The sequence below is a fragment of the Cottoperca gobio genome, chromosome 11 (genome assembly GCF_900634415.1).
Source record: "Cottoperca gobio chromosome 11, fCotGob3.1, whole genome shotgun sequence".
In the NCBI taxonomy this organism is placed as follows: domain Eukaryota; kingdom Metazoa; phylum Chordata; class Actinopteri; order Perciformes; family Bovichtidae; genus Cottoperca; species Cottoperca gobio.
In genome coordinates, this window is record NC_041365.1 from 4,301,712 (window position 1) to 4,322,977 (window position 21,266).

General features: G+C 40.4%; 1 protein-coding gene across 1 annotated transcript in view; it reads left to right on the forward strand.

Annotated features, from left to right (window-relative positions):
* Window positions 1-2,720: 2,720 nt before the first annotated feature.
* kcnh8 (potassium voltage-gated channel, subfamily H (eag-related), member 8) overlaps window positions 2,721-21,266 on the forward strand; it is a 45,998-nt gene continuing 27,452 nt past the window's right edge. Inside the window, 4 exon segments of the mRNA XM_029443811.1 lie at window positions 2,721-2,796; window positions 15,466-15,699; window positions 19,571-19,626; window positions 19,628-19,703. Of these exon segments, the coding sequence (XP_029299671.1) occupies window positions 2,721-2,796; window positions 15,466-15,699; window positions 19,571-19,626; window positions 19,628-19,703 (442 nt within the window).

Consider the following 21,266-nt stretch of genomic DNA (forward strand, 5'->3'; position numbering starts at 1 on the left):
TTAATATTGTATTATGTGTTATTATATATATATATATATATATATATATATATATATATATATATATATATATATATATATATATTAGCAATTGAATTATTGATGTATTAATGTTTTCATCTATTTAATGCTGCAGGTGAAGTAGGAGCTTATTTAAAAAATGTATATACTGCTGATAGCTTGTGAATTTCACCAAGGCATCAAGAAGGTTTTTATCTTAATTTAATTTAATTAATTGACTATTTGTGGATTATATTTTTATCTGAATCTGAATCTTCAAAGTATATAAAACTGCCAGATAAATATAATGTAGTAAAAAGTAAAATGTTTGCCTCTGAATTGTGGTGGAGTACAAGTGTAAAGTAGCAGAAAATGGAAATAGAAAATACAAGTACTTCAAAATACAGTACAGAACTGTAAATGTATTTAGTTACTGTCCACCGCTGATTTAGAAATGTAATAGGTTACAGATTATTAGTTATCCTATTGAAAATGTAATATGAATGTAACTAATTACACTTTTCTAACAAATGTTTTAACCTGGAAAGTCCTTAAAACATACATTTAAACATAAAGAGTAAACTTCACAACAGTACACAACATTAATTACTGTCAAACTTGTATTAAAAGTTCTTTAATAGAACTTGAAGTTTGGATCTGAGCAACTTAATGAATGTTATATTTTACATATAAGCTTTTTACTGAAAAGAATATATTCTGTTATTTAATATTCTGTTATTTAATTGCATTTTCTTTCTCAGTAACTGAAACTGTAAGTTCCCAAACTTTGTTCTGGAGTAATAAAGATATCAGATGATGGTAGAGAGTGCACTCGAGACGAAAAACTTAAAATCTAAAAATACCACTGATGTATAAGAAAACAGAGGGTGCTGCTGTAGTGTTGTAGCTGCAAATATTGGCACACATTTAAATTACTTATTGTATTATTATTATTATTATTATTATTATTATTATTATTATTATTATTATTATTATTATTATTATTATTATTATTATTATTATTATTCAGTAGGTTTTATTTTACATCTTATGTTATGCATTATATTTAATGTTTTTTTCTCTATTATTATCAAGTGTTTTACTTCCATTTTATTTTCCAATTTATTTGGCATTATATTTATATTATATATTTATATTATATATTTATATTTCTCCTTGTTGTAAAACATGTTGTGCTTCATTTCTTGTATAGAAGCTGCTATACAAAAAAGTGTATTATTATTATTATTATTGGTGTCATATTTCTTCTGTTTGTATACATTTAAATACATTACCAGTCTTTAAACCCCATTTAACACATCTTCTATTAATCATGTTTGAATAACATGTATATGTTACTCTGGATTCTCTTTATGTGGATTGGTGAAAGTTCCACCTGCTTTTGAAATACATTTGTTTTATGTATTAGAGCTTGGCACTTTACTATCCTACACTCCTATACTTACTATTTATTGTACTGTAAATGCTCTTATTCTGTATAATCTTGTACTAATTGTTATGTTTTTGCTGTGAAGCACTTTGGGCTGCAATTCTTGTATGAAAGGTGCTATAAATAAAGCTTATTATTATATCATTATTATATTATCCACACGAGGGCGCTACGTTGCAGCGGATGGGTCTGCTGAACCTCTCTGAGTTCCTCATGGTGTTTTGACTCAAACTCAGCATGTCTTCAATGCAAGTAGTACCTCAATCTTACCATCAGATGGCGCTAAATAACTTGCTACTGTGCGCCTGCTGACAGGTACTGTGTGCGCTTGGAGTGAGAGCAGCGTGGACAGGTTGACAGTCAACACAACAATGAGCCAGAAGCAATTACTCTGCAATTGGTTTTTGCAACTGCTGTGTTTTGGATCAGTATATTTATGAACGGCTCTGCACGTGCAGGTGAAGTGCATAATAGTTGTTGGTTTGGGGTGAAGAAATGTAGTTGACTACCTGTCTCTTTTGCATAATGCCTGTCCAATTAATTATAATTTCTTTGCACCATAAAGAAAAAGAGCTGAATGTTTTTTTTACAGAACAGACTGTCAAACTCATACCATGAATGTACTCGCTATAGAGTGCACTGTATCATAAAACGGGGTCAAAGGTAACAATGATATATACAAACTATTTTTCATGTGCACTGCTTTTAATGGCATCTCCATCGAGTTGGATGCTATTGTTCTGCTGTGTAATTGCACAAAGATCATTCCAAAAGCTCATTTCTACAATAAGCTATATTGAGAAAAAACACAGAAAACGAAATGTAAATAAAAGTTGTGTTTCTGACTTGTGACGTCACCGTGTCTCCACACTGAGAAACTCCCTCATCTGATCACAGTTCTCGTTGAGAGTGATTGATTTCTCCCGCCATTGCGCGCTGTGGAGAGACGGACATTGAGTCCCACGGCACAATAATGGCATCGCTGACAGGGAGTCTCGCTCTCTCACGGTCGTCCCTGGCTACTACCTGAACTGCACCTGTGGGCTTCATCTTCTCTTGTCATTGACACACGCAACAGAAGCTCTAGACACGCGGGTGCGCGCATCACGTGCACTCTCCATAGACTGGGGATCGCATTGTGCTGAGTTGACCGGATAAGCTCCTTGTTCATATAGGTTCCGAGGCTTAAATGGGAACACCTCACACATTTGGACGACTTGCGCCTTCTCTTCACTAACTTTGATGGGGACTTCGATACTAAGCAGGGAAAATGCCTGTGATGAAGGGATTATTAGCACCGCAGAACACGTTTCTGGACACTATAGCCACACGGTTTGATGGCACTCGTAAGTTTGCTTTTAATTGTTTCAGATCTTTTTAGAGGCTATGGTAGCTTTTCGTGGAAGTTTTTGCCTGGCTCTGGTTTGCAAGGAGCTTCACAAAGCAACACATTTCCTGGAGATCTTTGAGTAGATTAAAAGCATAACACCTGCACAAATCTGATAAAGATCAGGGGCTTATCGATTTGATTGCAAATGGTCTTTAAAAAGACATCAGGGCTCCAGGTATCTCAGGTACGTTTGTTTTTGAATGAGATAGACTTTAACGTCCAGGTAACTCAAAGAAATGTAATGTTTTAGGACATCAGGACGTTCAGACGGAATAAAAGACGCTCCCGCAGCAATTAACAAACTGAGGCTGTCGCTGTCTGTGGTGCTGAGCTTTCAGCACCACAGACAGTGACAAAGGGTTAACTGGGTGGATACACACCGCCACACATTTGGACAACTTGTTCACAACTGTACCACATATTGGATGCACACCTGAATAAATCCAACTTTTCCACACAACCCCCCCCCCCCCCCTCTTGAAATTCTGATCTTCCTCCCACCGGTCTGAAACCAGCAGTCACATTTATCAGAATTAATTGGTCGGCGGCATTACAGCGAGTCTTCCCCCGGGCTGAGGCGTACACGTTGAGGCGTTTCTAAACGACAACTCTCGCTCTTTATCTTAGATTTCTTTCTTCTTAATGATCATTTCTTTTCTCTATTCTTAGAAATCAGCAGTTTAGTTAAGCTCCAGGCCTTTCTGCTCAGTATTAACTCGTGTTAGGGCTTTTAAGGGTTACATCTTACTCCTTTTGGTTTGTTTAGGCAGCAATGCACAGCATTGGGCATGTATTCTTTCAATGGGTTTGCTTAATTAGTCTCTCATATATCATATATATGTCATTCCACTTCAGGTAGTTGCTATCCTGTATCTTTTTGTATTATTGATATTTTCTCGATAATTATTTGGTCTGAAAAATGTCCATCACAGTTTCTTGAAGAATGTCACCAAATGTTTAGTTTTGTCCAACCAACATTGATTAATTTTATTTTTTTGCATTTTGGTATTGATTATCAATATAGCTGCGGATTAAGTTTCTGTCAATCAGATTATCGATTATTGTTAAAGAGACTATTATTGTTAAAAACACATCAAACAGTCCCTTTTTGTGTCATTCTTGTCAGTCTTGCAAATAATTGCAAATACAACCACTTTAAACATACTTCTGTCTGTGTAATATTAATACTTGCCACTTTAAAAATAGACAGTGAAAATAATACATCCTGCATTTAGACACTCGTTCCCACCCAAACTCCCCACCTGACCTGACTCATACTCTACTCTTTGGGACATTCTCCATTTTGTCTGGTATGTTCATAACACTCAGAGAGGCATTATAATAACCACAGACATCCATCCTTACTTCAGTCCCCATAGCTGCAGGTTGAGCACCACTATATGAGTGAGAGCAAGCTATATGTCGAGTGGCAACAAACATTCAGCTGCCTGCGTTGGAGCTCTGCTCTAACACAAGGGAATTGGAGTGGTACCATATAGCACAAATGGATTGTCCTTGAGCTGCGAAGTAGAGGAAATTAACGTTGGATTTCGACTGCAAGATGGGGCAGACTGGAGGCAGCGGAGCTTGACGGGACAAATGAGGTCTGATGGCCTGGCCAGGAGCAAATATAAGAGAAGTGCTGAGTTCACTGCAATGTGATCCTCTTTGACATCATCCAAAGGCTGGGCGGGTAGGTCGGACCTGGAAACAGTGTATGATAAATGGATGAAAGTGAAAGTAGGCAAGTCTTTAACTTGATTTGTACTTTTTTTTAAGTTTCCAGGTGGCCTTTAAAATGGACTAAACCTTTTATGTGCTTACAAAGAGAGAGAGATGTTCTTCCATGTTCGTGCTCAGGTTTATCTAAATACATTGAAGTTTCTCAGAACCTGGTGGGTACAGAAACAGTTTAGAACTGGACACTTTCAGGTTACAGGTAACAGCTGTGAGAAGACACCAAATGCATTTGAAAAGCTTCCATGAGCGTAGACGTAAAATGTTCATGGCTTTAAATAATTTTCTTAATATTTCAACAGCATCCCACAGCTGACTTGGGCCAGTCGCTCAATATGTTTTTTCTAATGATTTATTAAAGTATATTACCATTTTGGAATTTTTTATATGCATAACACTCAGCACAATACAGTTCTGAAAGAAGATAACTAATACAACAGATTTAAATAAAATATAGATATAATTAAAAAAGGATCAATAATCAAGCAAATATTAAATATTAAAATACATACTAAAGGCAGTAGATCAACACACGGACATTCAATACAACATTGTTCATCCTCAGAGATACAGATCTGGCATTTTCCCCATTTTAAGATATAATCCTCCCAGCTGTGAGACTTCTAAGTGTCATATGAAGACACTTTTCCAAGTGCTATGAATCACGAGGGAGCTTCTGCCTTTTCCCATCCCATCAATAAAGTATGTCCCACCATTATGGCAGCTAATGGATCACCCAGCACATATAATGTGGGAGAGAATTCAAAGTCATTGATAGTGATCTCCTTTATACAATTTTGGACTTGTTCCCAAAAAGACTTGAATCTTAGGGCATTGCCAGAGAGCATGGGATAATGTACTCTCTGAATTCTGACATTTCCAGCAGTAGTTGCTGTTTATTCTGAACAAAGTCTTCTCACAACTCAGTTCATGACTTTTCAAAAGACCAACAGTGTTTGTGTGTTTCCTTGTGTGTGTTGTGGACATTGCTGTGTCCCTGTTTGCCCGTAGAGGATATATTGTTGCTCATCAATTAAAGTAAAATACTTCAGTTCACCTTTTCAACTATCCATCCATCCATCGTCTACCTGCTTATCCGGGGTCGGGTCGCGGGGGCAGCAGCTCCAGTAAGGAACCCCAAACTTCCCTTCTCCGGGCCACATCCTCCAGCTCCGACTGGGGGATCCCCGAGGAGTTCCCAGGCCAGTGAGGAGATATCATCTCTCCACAGAGTCCTGGGTCTTCCCCGGGGTCTCCTCCCAGCTGGACGTGCCTGGAACACCTCCATAGGGAGGCGTCCAGGTGGCATCCTTACTAGATGAACCACCTCAACTGGCTCTACTCCAAGTCTCTCACGGATGTCTGAGCTTCTCACCCTATCTCTAAGGGAGATGCCACCCGTCTGAGAAAACCCATTTTGGCCGCTTGTACCCGTGATCTCGTTCTTTCGGTCATGACCCAGCCTTCATGACCATAGGTGAGGGTAGGAACGAAGATCGCCAGGTAGATTGAGAGCTTTGCCTTTTGGCTCAGCTCTCTTTTCGTTACAACGGTGCGGTAAAGCGACTGCAGTACCGCCGATTCTCCGGCCAATCTCTCGCCCCATCGTCCCCAAGACCCCGAGGTACTTGAACTCCTTCACTTGGGGTAAGGGCTCATTCCCTACCCGGAGCAGGCAATACACCGGGACTGCTGAGAGCCATGGCCTCAGATTTTGAGGCCATGGCTCATGGTCCAGTGACTGCTGAAGGTCACAGTCCGATGACGCCATCAGGACCACATCATCTGTAAAGAGCAGCGATGAGATCCTCAGGCCACCGAACTGCAACGCAACCTTTTCAACTATGTGTGGAAATATGATTGTAGAGTTCACAACTTTAATTCTCTTGTAACTTGCCTTCTGTATATGTGGTCATAACTTCAGTGGTGAAAAACGTACTTAGATAATTTACTCAAATAAAAGTAGTTTATTAATACTCCATTACAAGAATAAGTCCTGAATTCAAAATGTTACTTAAGTAAGTAAAAACTGTCAAACCTAAATGTCCGCTGAACTGAATGCAGTTCAGAATACTTATTGACTTGACTTGGAGACAATATTGGGCGATTCTTCTGCCAAATGAAGCAGACGCTTTGGTGGTTGAGTTTCAGCAGAGGGCCGTGTACAGTCTGTGTGTGCTGCATGTTCCCCATCCTGCACCATTCTTCCAGATTGCTATTTTCTAGCTCTTAGCACACACTAGTTCCACCTCCACTGGGCAGGTAATTACTGTTACAATCACTGATGCCAAGACTTGGAACAGCTGTGTGTTGAATTGGTATGCTTAAGTGTGTATGTGAATGAAAGAGAAAGAGAGGATCTGTATGTGTGTAAAGAAAGACGGAGATAGAGGAGGACTTTGTGTGTGTGTGTGTGTGTGTGTGTGTGTGTGTGTGTGTGTGTGTGTGTGTGTGTGTGTGTGTGTGTGTGTGTGTGTGTGTGTGTGTGTGTGTGTGCTCAGCTGCCTCTGTCTTTGAGCATAAGGGTAGTAAAGCAGAAGTCTCCCCTCCACTGATTAGCTTTCTTTAAATGCAGCAAGTCTAATTAAGCTGTTAAAAATGTGCTGTGGGATCCCACATCGTGATTACCACTCGCTGCCAGGTGAATGTTTAAAAAGTCATCCAAGTATTGCACATAATAGAAGAAGCCATCACTATCAGACCCTGCTGTCTCAGAGAAGATATATTGTTGCTGCCCCTATGGCTCTGCTCATCACTACTGACCTTGTGACCTGCAGGAAGACCCAAGGAGCTAATTACTGCGTAAGAAAGACCACATGCTTCAATTAGGTTTGTTAAAGTACAGATAATCTGGGTTATTTGTTGGGAATAGCCAGGATTATATATGTCATATATTGTCAGAAACATCAACTACTCTTTAATTTCCCTTAATAGACGCTTTGTACATTGCAGGTCTAATGTCGTCAGCTAGAGAAGGACTGAGAGAAGTAACGAGTGCAGTTATGAGACTGCGAGGATGTAATCAATCATCATTGACTGTAGTGATGCAGGGTGCAGAGGGGCTCTCACTTACTGCCAGTGGATTGGCACTGCTGTTCCCATTTTCTCCAAAGCCCACTTAATATTGAGACTGCTTTATTTCAAGGTAAAAACAAATATAAACAGGAAGGATGGAGCTGTGCTGTAGTGAAGAATGTTAAAACCAGAGGACTTCAGAGGCTTAAAATGATTGTACGCAAGTTATAACCCCAAAGATCAAATAGGTGTGAAAGTGCAGTTTTACAAAATACGTATATAAACAAAGTTAACGCACTAATGACTCGACCCACATTGTTTTTATTGTTCCGTTTTTTAGCTGTAACAGATCTACAATTACAAAATAACAAGACTGGCAGCCTGTTTCCTATTCTGCATGAAAACAGTTAAAGCCATAAACTAAGCTAATTAAATAAATAACTGCGCTTACTGGAGCGTTTGCTAAAGTATCTCTCGTACAAACTCTCTCCCAATGAGTGTCGGGGAAGAGACCAGCAGCCCTGTTTGCTCAAGTTCATCAACATTATGACCTGCTATTGGCTCGAAAGAGATCATGTGAGAAGAGATGCACCAACTCAGACGTAAAATGTAAGCGTGACACAATGATTGTTCATTATGGCCCTTTATGGCATTATTGGCCGCACATTGTAAAGAAGGCAAAATGATGTCGTACAAATACGCTAATTATTGTACATTATTGCAACGCTGGTGAGAGGGAACACCTGGCAATCAGTCGGCAAGCTAGTGAACTCGCATATTAACCCGACAAAAAGTCAATGCTGTGTAATGACTCATTGTTTATTCTATCATCCTTAACATTATTTGTTCAACCACTAGGGGCCAGTGCAACAAGCTGCAGACACAACATTGACTTTGTTATGGTGAACTTGGTACCAAACGGTTGTCTATTGACACATCCAGCTTACACGGAGCAACATTAGAATTAATTTGAGGTTGGATTTCAGGCGACCTGACAAATAACTTGACAAATTTTACACTCCACAAACTAGAAAGTTGAGTTTGTGAAGTAAGATATCTGCAGCTTTAGCTTTATGCTTCACCAAATAGTGTCTGCTGTTTGTTTCTGGACATGAAACTAGAATACAGTGGGTATTTATTTATTTTTTTGTGCTGAAAATAGCTGCCTGGTGTTCCAGTGTATACAATTAAACAAACATTTATGTTCCTCAAGACAGCATTACTCAACTTGTATCAATCAGAAAAAGCCTTTTTCCCTACAGCATCAGGAGTTACATGTCCCGTTAAAAGTAACACGATCTTCAGCATCTACATATTGATCACTGTAAACCAACATATTGAAAGGTAGTGCTTAGTGTGCAAAATGTAAATTTGTGCTTTTAATTAATAGCAACTCAGCAGGATCCACCGGCTTTAACGAGGCTTTGACAAAGTATTCTGTTGGAGAATACGGCCAACAATCATCGGTACAGACTCAGCAGGCAGTCGCTGTCCTCGCTGTGAGGTCACTAGACTCGAGTACCTCGTCTGTTCCTCCAAACTTCTGGGACTTCTGTACAAGTGCCTCCCCTGTTACCGTGGACGTTCTGCCTTGTTAGACCTTCTAATTAATGAGACTCCTCTCCTAATCACTGTCTCTAATGGACTGTCCAAAACGATCGACAAACGGGGTTTCACCGGCGGAAGTCTCGGCCAACTTGGCCATTTTTACACTCGATTAATTCTTTTTAAATGACAGGATTGGGTTTTGTGAGAAAGCGAGTGCGAGGCTGTGACAGAAATTTTAAGGAAGCAGAGAAGGAAGTAGACAATGGAGGGTGAAAAAGAGAAGTAGATAAGAAAAACCAAAAAAAAAAGCTGCGAGGCACGCTTGCAAATTACATGAATGTAATGACTGGTGTAATGTTTCAATTGGTGAGAGCCTAAGGGACTGTATGACAAAAAACCACAAAAGTAATTAAGGCTGTGGATTTGTCTAATGATTTCCCCTCATCAGTTATGAGAGGATAACCACTGTTTGAATGAATGTGTGTGTGAGCATTTCCTCTATGTTTGTGCAAATGTTGTGGTTATGTGACTGCTGCGTAGTGGGTTTCTGAGAGGCTGGTACGAGAAGTGAGGAGGTCTTACCATCCATCTCTCCACTTCCCCGGCAATTTTTACCACACTCCCTCTCCATCTTTCATCATTCCACCGCTGGTAGCTCCATCTAACTTACTTTCAACTTTTCACATCACCCTCCGTCCTTTCCCCACCCTCATCTGTCTGCCTTGTTATATTGTTCAGTCTCCCCTTCTCTTCCATTTACCAGCCCACATCTGCTCGCCCCATTTACCTGCCCACATCCACTTGCACACATTTTTCATGTTCTCACCTGCTTCCCCCCCCCCCCCCCCCCCCCAGCTGTGTCTCTCTGTCAGTTGTGTCCATTGCTCGCTCACTCATCATGGGTATGGTTGTGCTGTAAATAGCTCAGGGGTTACTGTAGTTGGTGTCATGGCGTCGTCTAGGAGCTGATGAATATGCATACGGAGCACTTAAGAGTGCGTTTAAAAACCACAAATCTGGGACAAAACAGTGTGTGGAAAAGGTAACACACACTCACCTCTTCCACACTATTCCATCCATTTAGGAGAGTGTAGTGAAGGATCCCTCAGAAAAGAGTGCCAGAGACCTCTGAGCCACCTGGTTATTGTTGAACGGACCTGCTGAGAAAGTAAACTCCAACAAGTCCTCCAACCAAAACCACATAAATTGTTTGTCATTGTTTTTTGTGTCTTTTCTAATCTGGTGCCCTCTACTGTTGGGACAGCGATCAGCTCTGTGACGCTGTGGGCACAGTGGTGCTTTGAGTAAAATGCTAACGTGAGTAGGCCATGTAGGAGGATGTTAGCATTGACAATGCTAACCTGATGATGCGTCGCTTACCATCATCATCAACTTAGTAGAGCGTGTTATTTGTCAACTAGCACTAAACACAAAGTACACAATGTATTTCACTCAATAAGTGAGCGTAAAAACAACTGTTTCTTTGACGTATCCTTCTGCCTTTGCTTCTCAGAGAAGTCATTATTGGATCACAAGGGGTCACTTGAACATAGTGAACAAGTGTTTGACCAAACGACTGTTCACTCAAATCTCCAAACCACTAAAAGGAGAAGAGAGAGAAGGACACAGCTGTCTTATGCTGCTGTTTTGATTTTATAATTAAACATGAAATGATCTTTGAGCAATAGCTTGCACTTGCTTTACAAACCGCTCGTTCACTAACAATTACAAAGCACTTCGCTTGACTTTTCTTGCATAAGAATGCTCCGTAAACATTTATCTCTTCTTCCTTCTCGCTCACTTTGTTCTCTCCTCCTTTCCCCTCCTTCTCTCTTTCTTTGTCTCTGTCTTTCCTTCTCCTTCTCCTCCTCTTGTGTCCCTGTGGAGTTTCTCCAGCAGCTGTCATGCAATAGTATGAGCATGAGGGGAGATGATCTATGGGCTTCTACACCGGAGCAATTAGCCAAAAGAAATTTGGAACGGAGAGAGATACGGTAGATAAATGGAAGGTGATGAAGAGGTTGAGACAGAGCAGAGAAGATCCAGAGTAGGAACAAAAGAATGCAACAAAGGGGGAAAGTGGTGGAGGGGAAGACAGTGAGATGAAATCTGAAAAGGACTCAGAAGGACAAATGATTCAGACTTTTCCCTTTTGCAGAGTTTATGGTGCAGAGGAAAGATAGCGAAAGTAAACAGATGATGCTCTCGTAGAGGTTGTGGGGATGTACGAAGAGTGACGGATAAAAAAAGATTGGGTAAAGAGGGATAGTATGGTGGATTTCCAAGGGTAGGGAGGAGATGAAGAGTAATTAGGTGGAGAGATCCAAAAACGAGAGGAGGGGCATAAAGAACAGCTGGGAGGGAAGGAAGGAGGGAAGGTAGATAGGGAAGTGAAGGAGTGATCGAGCAAAGGACAGCGGGAGTGTTTGAGAGGAAAGGAAATATAGGGAGAGAGGCAAGAAGGGGATCATCATGCGGATACAGCCAGGGAAGTTAGGACAGCAGGAGGAAGAAGGAGAAAAGAAAGGTAGAGAAAAGGAATAATTTTGATAAAGTAAAAAAGATAACAGGTGGTCTACCTACTGTACAACAGTAGTAGTGGCTGAGATTATCATATGACAAAGAACTGATCAATCAAACAATTCCTAAGGCTCCTGCTAACTTGGTTTTATATATAACATTAAATATTTACAAGTGAATTAACACCAGCTGAATTTAACACCCGAGAACAAAGCTCAGCTTCAGCAGGAATGTGTTGGTGTGGTTTGATCACATTTGATTGACAGTGACCTGGCAACATGAGCAACAACCCCACAGCTGTCATTACATTTGGATTTAAAATGTGCTACATCTTTATCAGGTGCACAGACTCCTCTCCTCACATGCACACATGTAAACTCAAACAATACGCAGCACATCTGTCACTTCTATCCAACCAAAGTAATCCACAGTCAAACATAGCAGCCGATAGTATTTCCCTGTAAACACCACCCTCTCATGTGTTGGGAAGCTGCCACCAGACAGACTGCAGGCCTTTGCTCGGGGTCCTGGAGAGGCCAGCAGTCTTGTCGGTTTCTCTCTTGCTTACCCCGAGCCTGAGGGGCCTCACGTCTGACAGCCGGTCCCAACACTGAGACCCGCTCTGACCATCTGTCTGGGCCATGCAGTCAGAGCGTCACTGCTGTCATTCTCGTTGTGTTTTTCTATCTCATGGACAGGTATCACTGGCATAATTAACAAAGTGTATTATAACTTGGGTTTTATTTTCATATTTTGGTCAGCATCATTCCTCTAGGAGGTGATTGGAAGTCAGCTTTGCACTAACCAGGTAATTTGCTGAGATGTGAGAACCCGGCAGCGTCTAATCAAACAAACGAATGATTAGACTTTTACACCTCCAGGGTGGCCAAATTATTTAGAAGAGAAAATGGAGGTGAACTGTAAATTGATTATGCAAACTGTCCATTGGAAACATCTATCACAGTTGCACTCCCTGTGCAGTTAGCGATTATTACCTAAATTAAATCATAATTAATTAAATTAATTAAAAATATACATTGAAATGGATGAGTCTGCTGATAATCAACTAATCTCAAGAAAAACATTTGATCCTACAAAGAAATATGTCTGATATGTAAATATGCTACATGTGTGTGTAGCCAACGTCTGATATTGGAGGAGCGAGTTGTCACTACATGAGAGTATCTGGTTTTAAAAGGTTGCTAGCTTCGGGGCAGCCCCCCCACTTCACTGTGATCAGCACGTTGCAAGCAAGACACGACAGGAAATTGCTTTGGGTCTTGAGAAATTGTAGCATTTGTAGCTTCTGGACATACCAGAGCACCAAATCTGCATCTGAAAATAGTCCTCAAGAAGATATATAAAAAACATGAATAATTATCAATAACTAATGAATACATTAGGCCGTGCATACTTAGGAAACAGGAAGTGTATACCATTCCATACCATTGCCGTGGCTTGTAATTTTTATTCACAGAGCATCTTTTGTATAGAATAAGCAATAGTTTTAATAAATTATTCACTGTTGCACAATCTGAAAGTGACATGAATCACATTCTTAAGAGAGTGTCAGCGAACATGCAGAAGCCATTTTTGATCGCTCAATGGGATTATAAAAAGGAACATGATGCTCATTCCTCTTGAGGGACACATACAAAGGTTTAGTTCTGTGCCGTTGTATTCCCTCTTCAAATCTAAGGCAGTTCCCTTCAACAAAGCCTGACGTACAACATGAAACAATTAAACATTGGGGTTGGTGGAAAAAGGAATTATTGATGCAGAAAATTGATTTTTGTAATGAAATGTAATTGAAACAAGTTGCTTTGCAGGAAGTCTAAAGCAATGATTATTACCAAGCTCACGTAGCTTTGTGTGTTTCTGTACATGAGGCTTAAAGTGGGCGTGACTCGTTTATTTACCGTGATTACGCTAATGTCTCCAAATATACTGTGTATAATTTAGTAATGCTACATGTACCTTTAAATGTGTGTAAGTGTGATTTGAGATTTATTGTACAATGTAGGGACTAGTGTTGAGCAGGTGCACACACAAATACACTGACATTATAGAATCTGCCAGACCATAATAGTCCACTGTTTTGTATAATAGGCATTGTACTGTAAACATTAGCTGTCTATCAGCACAGCTCAGCATCGCTCTGCGCTCCAGTGGCACTCTGGGTGTTTGTTTACGTGGATGTGTGTGTGTGTGTGTGTGTGTGTGTGTGTGTGTGTGTTTGTGCGCCATAATTGATGGATTCAGGTAAAAACAGCTGCTTCACTTCAACCGGGTATTTAGAGCTTGATATAAAGTGTCTAATTAATGTGATCGACTTCAGCACTAGACTCTGTTTTAACTGTCATCACTGCAGCACATCAACCCCCCCCCCCCCCACTCGTGCTTTTATTCCGGCACTCTTTTCTAACTCTCACGTAAAAACAAGTATTTTGAATTCGGGGTCAGTTTCTTCACACGAGGGAACGAGTTTCAAGAGTAGGATTCCATTGCTCTTCAGCGTGCAGATAAAGCAGTCATTTGTTGAGGTAAATGACCTTCATGTTGCAGCCCACATGGGCCTTTATCTACGTGAGCTGAGGATCCCATCAGCCTGTTTGTCGATGTGTTAAAAGTCACATTTTTAGCCCCAGTGGTTGGTGAGAGCGATTCAGTGAAACAGCCAGAGAGGCACTCCTTGACCAGTTGAATTTGTTTCCATTTTTATTATGTAAAGTGGGCGGTGGGAGTTGAGAGTGTTGACGCTACAAGTAGTCATAATGTCCATCTGAGGTCAAACATTAAAGCTGCACTTGATCAACAATGGATCAAATGACTGTGTAAGGTGTCTCTCTTCCACCCAATGTCTGCTTCTCTCCTTAGCGTTTTAGTGTCTTCCAGCTCACTGTTTTTATTTTTATGGCCTGCAAATCCATAATTCGGTTCACTCTCACCGCTCTCATCAACGTTTTTTTCCAGTCATACTGTGGCAGGCAGCAGTTTTCAGCAAAAATATCTGATAATCCGACTGCACACTGCCAGCTGAGCACAGACAAAGACAGACAAAGTCACCAAACATTTAGCATTTAGCGGAAGAGTTGGTGGAGACCAAAACAGAGCTAAAAGTGAGTGAATATTGGCCATGCATTTGTCAGGTGACCACAAATATGACTCCAAATAAATTATAATCTTGCTGGATGTGAAAATATGAAACTATGAGCTAAAATGTTCAGCTAAGATGATATAAAGTTTCAATGTTGTGTTTACAGCTTGTTGTGCTGCTCCCAAGTGGCAAAAACAATATTATAGCAGGTTTCATGCTTAGTTAATTGAAGTTTAAAAACACAACCTCTCTTGGTAATGTTTACTATTACCAGTGTTATTAATGATATTTATATCTTGCTTTGCCAGATATTTGCAGTGCTATGGATTCCTGGTTGTCTGGGGATTCTTATTTTGGGCCTCTTGGGATTCTTTAAGCAAAAATAATGAATAGTTTAAAATGATAGTTTAGTCTGTGGGGAGTTTTGCTATTTTGTCTTCTTGCCTAGAGTCAGAAAAACACATTGGATGTTTTTTTTTTATGTCACTGCATTCAGAGTGAATGTATTTTAAACAGGGAAGTTTAACAGTGTTTTTCCTCGCCGCTCATTATTCATTTAATCTCAGGGACACAAAAGGGATCCGTGAGCTTGTCTAAGTCTGAAAAAAGCAGGAAAATATATAAAACCTTAAAAAACCTTAAGAATAACGTAATTGCCTTGGCTCCTTGTCCATCTCACCTCTCCTCCTCTTCCCTTTTCTCCTGCAGACAGCAACTTCATCCTGGCCAATGCCCAGGTGTCGAAGGGCTTTCCCATCGTCTACTGCTCTGATGGCTTCTGTGAGCTCACGGGCTTCTCCCGGGCCGAGGTCATGCAGAAGAGCTGTGCCTGTAAGTTCCTGTACGGGCCAGAGGCCAGCGAAAGCATCATCCTCAGCATTGATGAAGCCCTGGAGGAGCGAAAGGAGTTTAAAGATGAGATCATGTTCTACAAAAAGACAGGCAAGTGGTGGAAAGCCAATGATTGTTTTGAGTTGCTGTTCAATTGTCGTCACCAAATAAGAAAGCCATTAGGACGTGCACAGGCAGAGCGATTACCATTTTGGACGTTGCCTGTATAGCTCCATAAATGAATGGCAGTTCTGCGCGGCTATTTCTGAAGAAGTCACATTTTAAATTGGCGTGAATGAACCCGTGGACAGCTGAAGTAATGGAAGGATTAATGGATGTATAGCTATTTTTTATTGGCCCATTCTCATTAAAAGGTGATTAAACAAAGCAATCAGTCACAAGTCCTCCTTTTATTATTTAACGCTGAGACGCATTAAACTTTCATAGCTGTCAGCTAGTGACTCCTTAACCCTGTCTCCTTCGATTACCCTGAGCCCAGTTGCTAGCCGTGGTGCCGCATGGTTTGGTGTGTGCGTCATTGATTAGCCAGCTGGCCAGTGAACAAAATGAAGTTGAAAATAATGAGCACATCTAGGCATCAGTGGATCCATGCTTGCTGGGTTGTGGGATGGTGCCATGTGCCCTTGCATGGTTATTGCAGGGTTTCCTTCCCTCTTTATGCTTCTTGTTCCTGCAGTAGATTCAGTTGTGTGCGTTTCTTTTAATTTATTTTTTTCAAGCCAGGGCAGCATTTGTGTTCGTTGGGAAATTTCTCTGCAGTTTGCTCCATCACGAAACAAGAGAAATCAGTTATTGTTATACAGGATCAGCACTGCAGGCGTTCTCATTTCTGCAGAGACCACACAACTGTAAGGATTGAGATTGAAAGCTCGTTCCTGTCTCACAACCAGGTCCATTTAGAAGCTGTTCTGGAGCTCTTGATTAATCCACACACGTTTGTTCTTGCCAATTCTGACATTTCAATTTCAGATTTTGAGCCCACACAGATAAGAAATATAAAAATATAACATTTGCAATTCCATGACAACTGGGCAAACACCTCGCCTGATAGTCAGAGCGATTTGCGTTTCACTTTATTCACTCGGCGACATTGTGTTCATGTTTGAAAGATTGGATTTGTTTTGCCCTAACCACTCACTGCCGAGGGGTGTATCTCTCCGACCAACATCATTTTCAGTGTCAGACACAGATTAGCGGTTGTGGTTACACATCACATTTGTATTAAAAGAAATATGACGATTTAAGAGGTTTTTATCCTCATTTTTCTGTTTCTGCTTTTTATAAATGCAGCTAGGTAGCTTGCTAGCTAACAGAGCCCATTCTAATCACATATTAGGCTCTGATTTGTCAGTTTCTCTAACCAGGGAAGCAGCTGTTAATAGGCAGAATAATAATAATAATAATAATAATAATAATAAATTGAGTTTATATAGCGCTTTACAATAGTAGGGGTGGAGGGGTGGAGGGGTTGGGACGAGAGAAGAAAACATAAAGAGAAAAATAAAGAATAATACGGTTAACAGGGGGCTAGCAAATGACAGTTGAGAAGAGGATGAGTCTTGAGGCGGGACTGAAATATAGTGAGGGACTGAGAGTCACGGATGTCGTGGGGGAGGGAGTTCCAGAGCCTGTGTGCTGCCCTGGAGAAGGCTCTGTCTCCAAAGCTGCGCTGGTTGGATTTGGGGGTGGAGAGGAGACCAGCTGAGGTGGATCTGAGGGACGGCAGGGGTTGGTAGGGGGAGATGAGGTCAGTGAGATAGGAGGGGGCTAGGTAGGTGGAGGGCTTTGTAAGTGAGGACCAGGAGTTTGTAGTTGATTTGGAGGGAGACAGGTAGCCAGTGGAGTTCTTTGAGGACTGGGGTGATGTAATAGACCTTTTGTCCAATTCCCCCCCTTTTAATTTGTTTTGACTCTCTTTGTTATGTGAACACACGTCACTTTAGTGTATTATATGTTTTGTCTATTAATGTATTTCTGTCTTACTAGTTTCAATGCATATCCTGAATCCTGAAAGCTCCAGTACAGCTACTACTGTAAATGGACCTTGTGGTGAGATTGCTGTGTCAACATCTGTAAGCTCTTCTAACAGTGACTCATGCAGGTGGCATGCTATGTGCATGTGTCAGATGCCACTTCCCTGTTATTTTGCAGATTTTGTAGATGAGCAGTTTGCATAGACACAGCTCTGCTAATACCACCATAGATGTGACTGTCTATCTCCTTCTTTGTTGTCTTCTCTGTCACCCCCCTCCCTCCATCACCCTGATCTTTTTCAGTTTCCTATTTCTCTTTGTTACCTTCAATCTCCCTCTTTTCACATTTCCACATAGTACAGTTTGTGCTAGTTTGACTGTCTGCCTCCCATGCTTATCTTGCTTTTTTCTTTCTTTCCCTGCCTCAGCCTTTTTATGTTGTCTCCTCCCGCTCTGTCTGTCACAGCGGAGTCCTGAAAGTAAACGTAGCTGATTGACTCAGTTTCTCCTCCGTCTGTCAGCCTGAGAAAAGAGGAAGCTGTGCGCTCGCAATCAGGAACGCTCTTTACTCTTGCTGTGTGCTTGATAGTGCAGCCTTGTCTCGCAGGCATGCAGATATTCACACACACATGCACACACGCAGACACACACACACACACAGACAAAAACACTGTAATTGAGTCATCACCAGGCAAGTAAGATTTCAGGAGTGGGAGTGATGAGAGGGAACTCCATGGGAAATCCCTCTCAATCAGCAATTAATTTGAATTGCAATGAATGAAAGGTAAACCACAACCGCTGCTGTGAAGATGTCCATACTGACAACATCTATGTGCCACATCACAAGCATTTGAGGGTAAAGGAAAAAGGTAACCTTTAAATAAGGAATTCATTAAATAATCAATCTTTAAAAGAGAAAATATGAAAAATATAATATGTCGTACATATGCCCCAGCATGACGTGGATTAGACTGAATTTGATGTGATTAATTCATTAACATTAACAAGGCTAAAACCCCAGAGACTCTAGTGCTCCACATTTGTTCTTTTTACATGATATCCTTAAAGAAACTAAAAGTTGGTGCCAGAAGTTGTTACCCAAATTGTAAAAGATGTTTCCTCTTCAGTATATCAGTGATTCCCAACCGGAGGTACTTCTGCAGCTGCCATATTGAAAGAACCACAAGATATATACATTCAAGCTCTTTCAATGACCCATGTCTTTTTATGTCTATTTTCAAATACTTTCAAGCCTTGAAAGATTTACCAATCCAACAATTTAGTTACTTTATTTTAGTTAATTGGATAAGTTACACTTCTATTAATTGATTTTTGGCCACTTGGGTGGACCGAAACAAGCTATAAACATACTATTGACATATTAATACCCTCAATAAGTTAATATGGAGAATTCGTTAGAAAAAGGTTGCCTATTCACTGTACACATCTAGCAGACACGGAGCAACTTCAGCATTCATTTAGAGTCGTGTTTATGGCCACTTGGTAAATGCAAATTTAATGATTACTCTCCCTTGTAGCTGTTTTAATCTCCACCAACTGTTTTAATCTCCACCAACTCCTGAGAAGAATATCTGGCTCTTTAGCTGCTAGCTGCTAGCTGCTAGCTGGGATGGGAAAATGCTCTGTAGTGCAAAAGGGAAACTGCAGAGTTTTATTAATACTTGGGTATTTCACAAATCAAAGTACACTAACGCTGGTGCAGAAACACACACGCAGGCCTCCCTCTGAAAAGCAATCCATTCAGCAGGAGACGGGACCTCAGAGATGGGTTCATCTCTTGCTGTGCCTGGAGAACAGCGACTTGGACTATTTAAAAGCTCGGCTTCTCCCGAGGGACTTTCAACTGAAGATATGCTTACTAATAAGTGTGTCTTCTGTGAAACTGTAGCTCTTCAAACACACACATAGTAAATCCATTCGGAGTATAATAAGAGATATTAAAGTGTTATGTGTTTTTTCCCCTTCAGCTGTTCTGTTCTGGTGCCTGCTGGACATTGTGCCAATTAAGAACGAGAAGGGAGACTGTGGTGCTCTTTCTGGCTTCATTTAAGGACACCACCGACACTAAAGCCAAAGCCATCCAAGGGGACAAGAAGGAAGGTCAGTGCGTGCATGTATGTAGGATGTGCGTTTTTATTGTTGTTGAATGGATTCTAATAGTTCCCAGACGAGAGGGAAACCTGTCAACCCTCTCCTCTTAAAGTTACATTTATATACTGCAAATGTGTTTTGCCAAATACCTTATAAAAGGGAAACGTAATTGCTGTCTGGATCATGTTGAGCAGCAACCTTTTCTTCCAGTAGAGGGAAGTGTTACATTTTCATAAGCGCACACAAGTGGTAGGTAGGTGGTCAGTGTAAGGATGGCCGAGGGGTGGAGGGTGAACACGCGGCGGTTGGAGTAATCTTCACCCGTTGTATGTTTAATTTGACTTTCACATAACACCAACAAGCAGTTCAGGCTGGTTTTTACAAAGAAACTATACACAAAGAAAAGCCTATCAAAACATTTCAAAAGAACATAAGGAAAACTCTCCGACAACAAACAAAGACATTATCCTGCTTTTAAACAGGAAGCTCCTCCTACAGACAAACCAACATTAATGCATAATCAAATAAGAAAACACAATTAAATATCTTTGTAAAAACAGAAAGCCTTACCTGAAACAATATAAACCCCCCTCTGTTCTGTACTCAACATGGTACAGTCTGAGTTCCTCCACTATAAAGCCCATTGGAAGTTCTCACTTCCTGGTTGTCAGTTTGGACTCATGACCAGCAGGTAATATGGATGGACGCTCGTTAGCAAACATTTTGGTTGCTTGAAGTAAAATATAACCAATAAATCAATTTTAATGGAATGTATTATTAAATGAATTGAGTTGTTATTTAATTAACCTTGTGAGTGGACAGTATGCATATTAAATGATCTAAAATGACCTTTGTTAGCATGTTAGCATGTGCTTACTATGCTAACATAACTCAGCCACAGAAGTCAGGGCAGATGATGGAGCTGCTAAATAAGACAGGTGACAAGTTAGTGTGTAGGTTAATTGTTAATATAGAAAATAAATCATGTTTTAAGAAATTGTTGTTTTTTTATTTTACAAAGACCGCAAACTTTCCCAAATCTCGACCAAAGTGCTTTGAGTGCCTCAACAACAAATCTTTCTTAAGTTACTTACAAGTGGGTGATGTATTGAAATAGCAGATATTGTAAAACACTTCCCATATGCGTTACGTATTAACATTTTGTGATGTGATCGCTTTAAATGCAATTCAAAATGTATTTGGCAGTAGGCAATTTGAGGAGGGGGGTTAAAAATGAACAAAAAAACGCCTACTGGCTATTGGAAAGTGACGTTATATAAACCTAATTATTACGAGACAAGGTGGTTCAAAATGTTACAGCCTGATGAGCCAATATATCAAGATTAGATCATAAAGACGCACTTTTATGATATCAGGTTAATGTGTCTGAATATAGCATTTTGTAATCTCTTTTTAGGAAACTATGAAATACCATATTTTCTAAGGTTAAAAGTGCAGCGCTAATGTACTGAGGGCTTCACCTTCACCTCACGTTTGCCCTTCCCGTATGTTAATTATCTTCATCATTGTAAATAAAAAGAACAACTTAAAGGCACAAAGTTTTAAATTCTG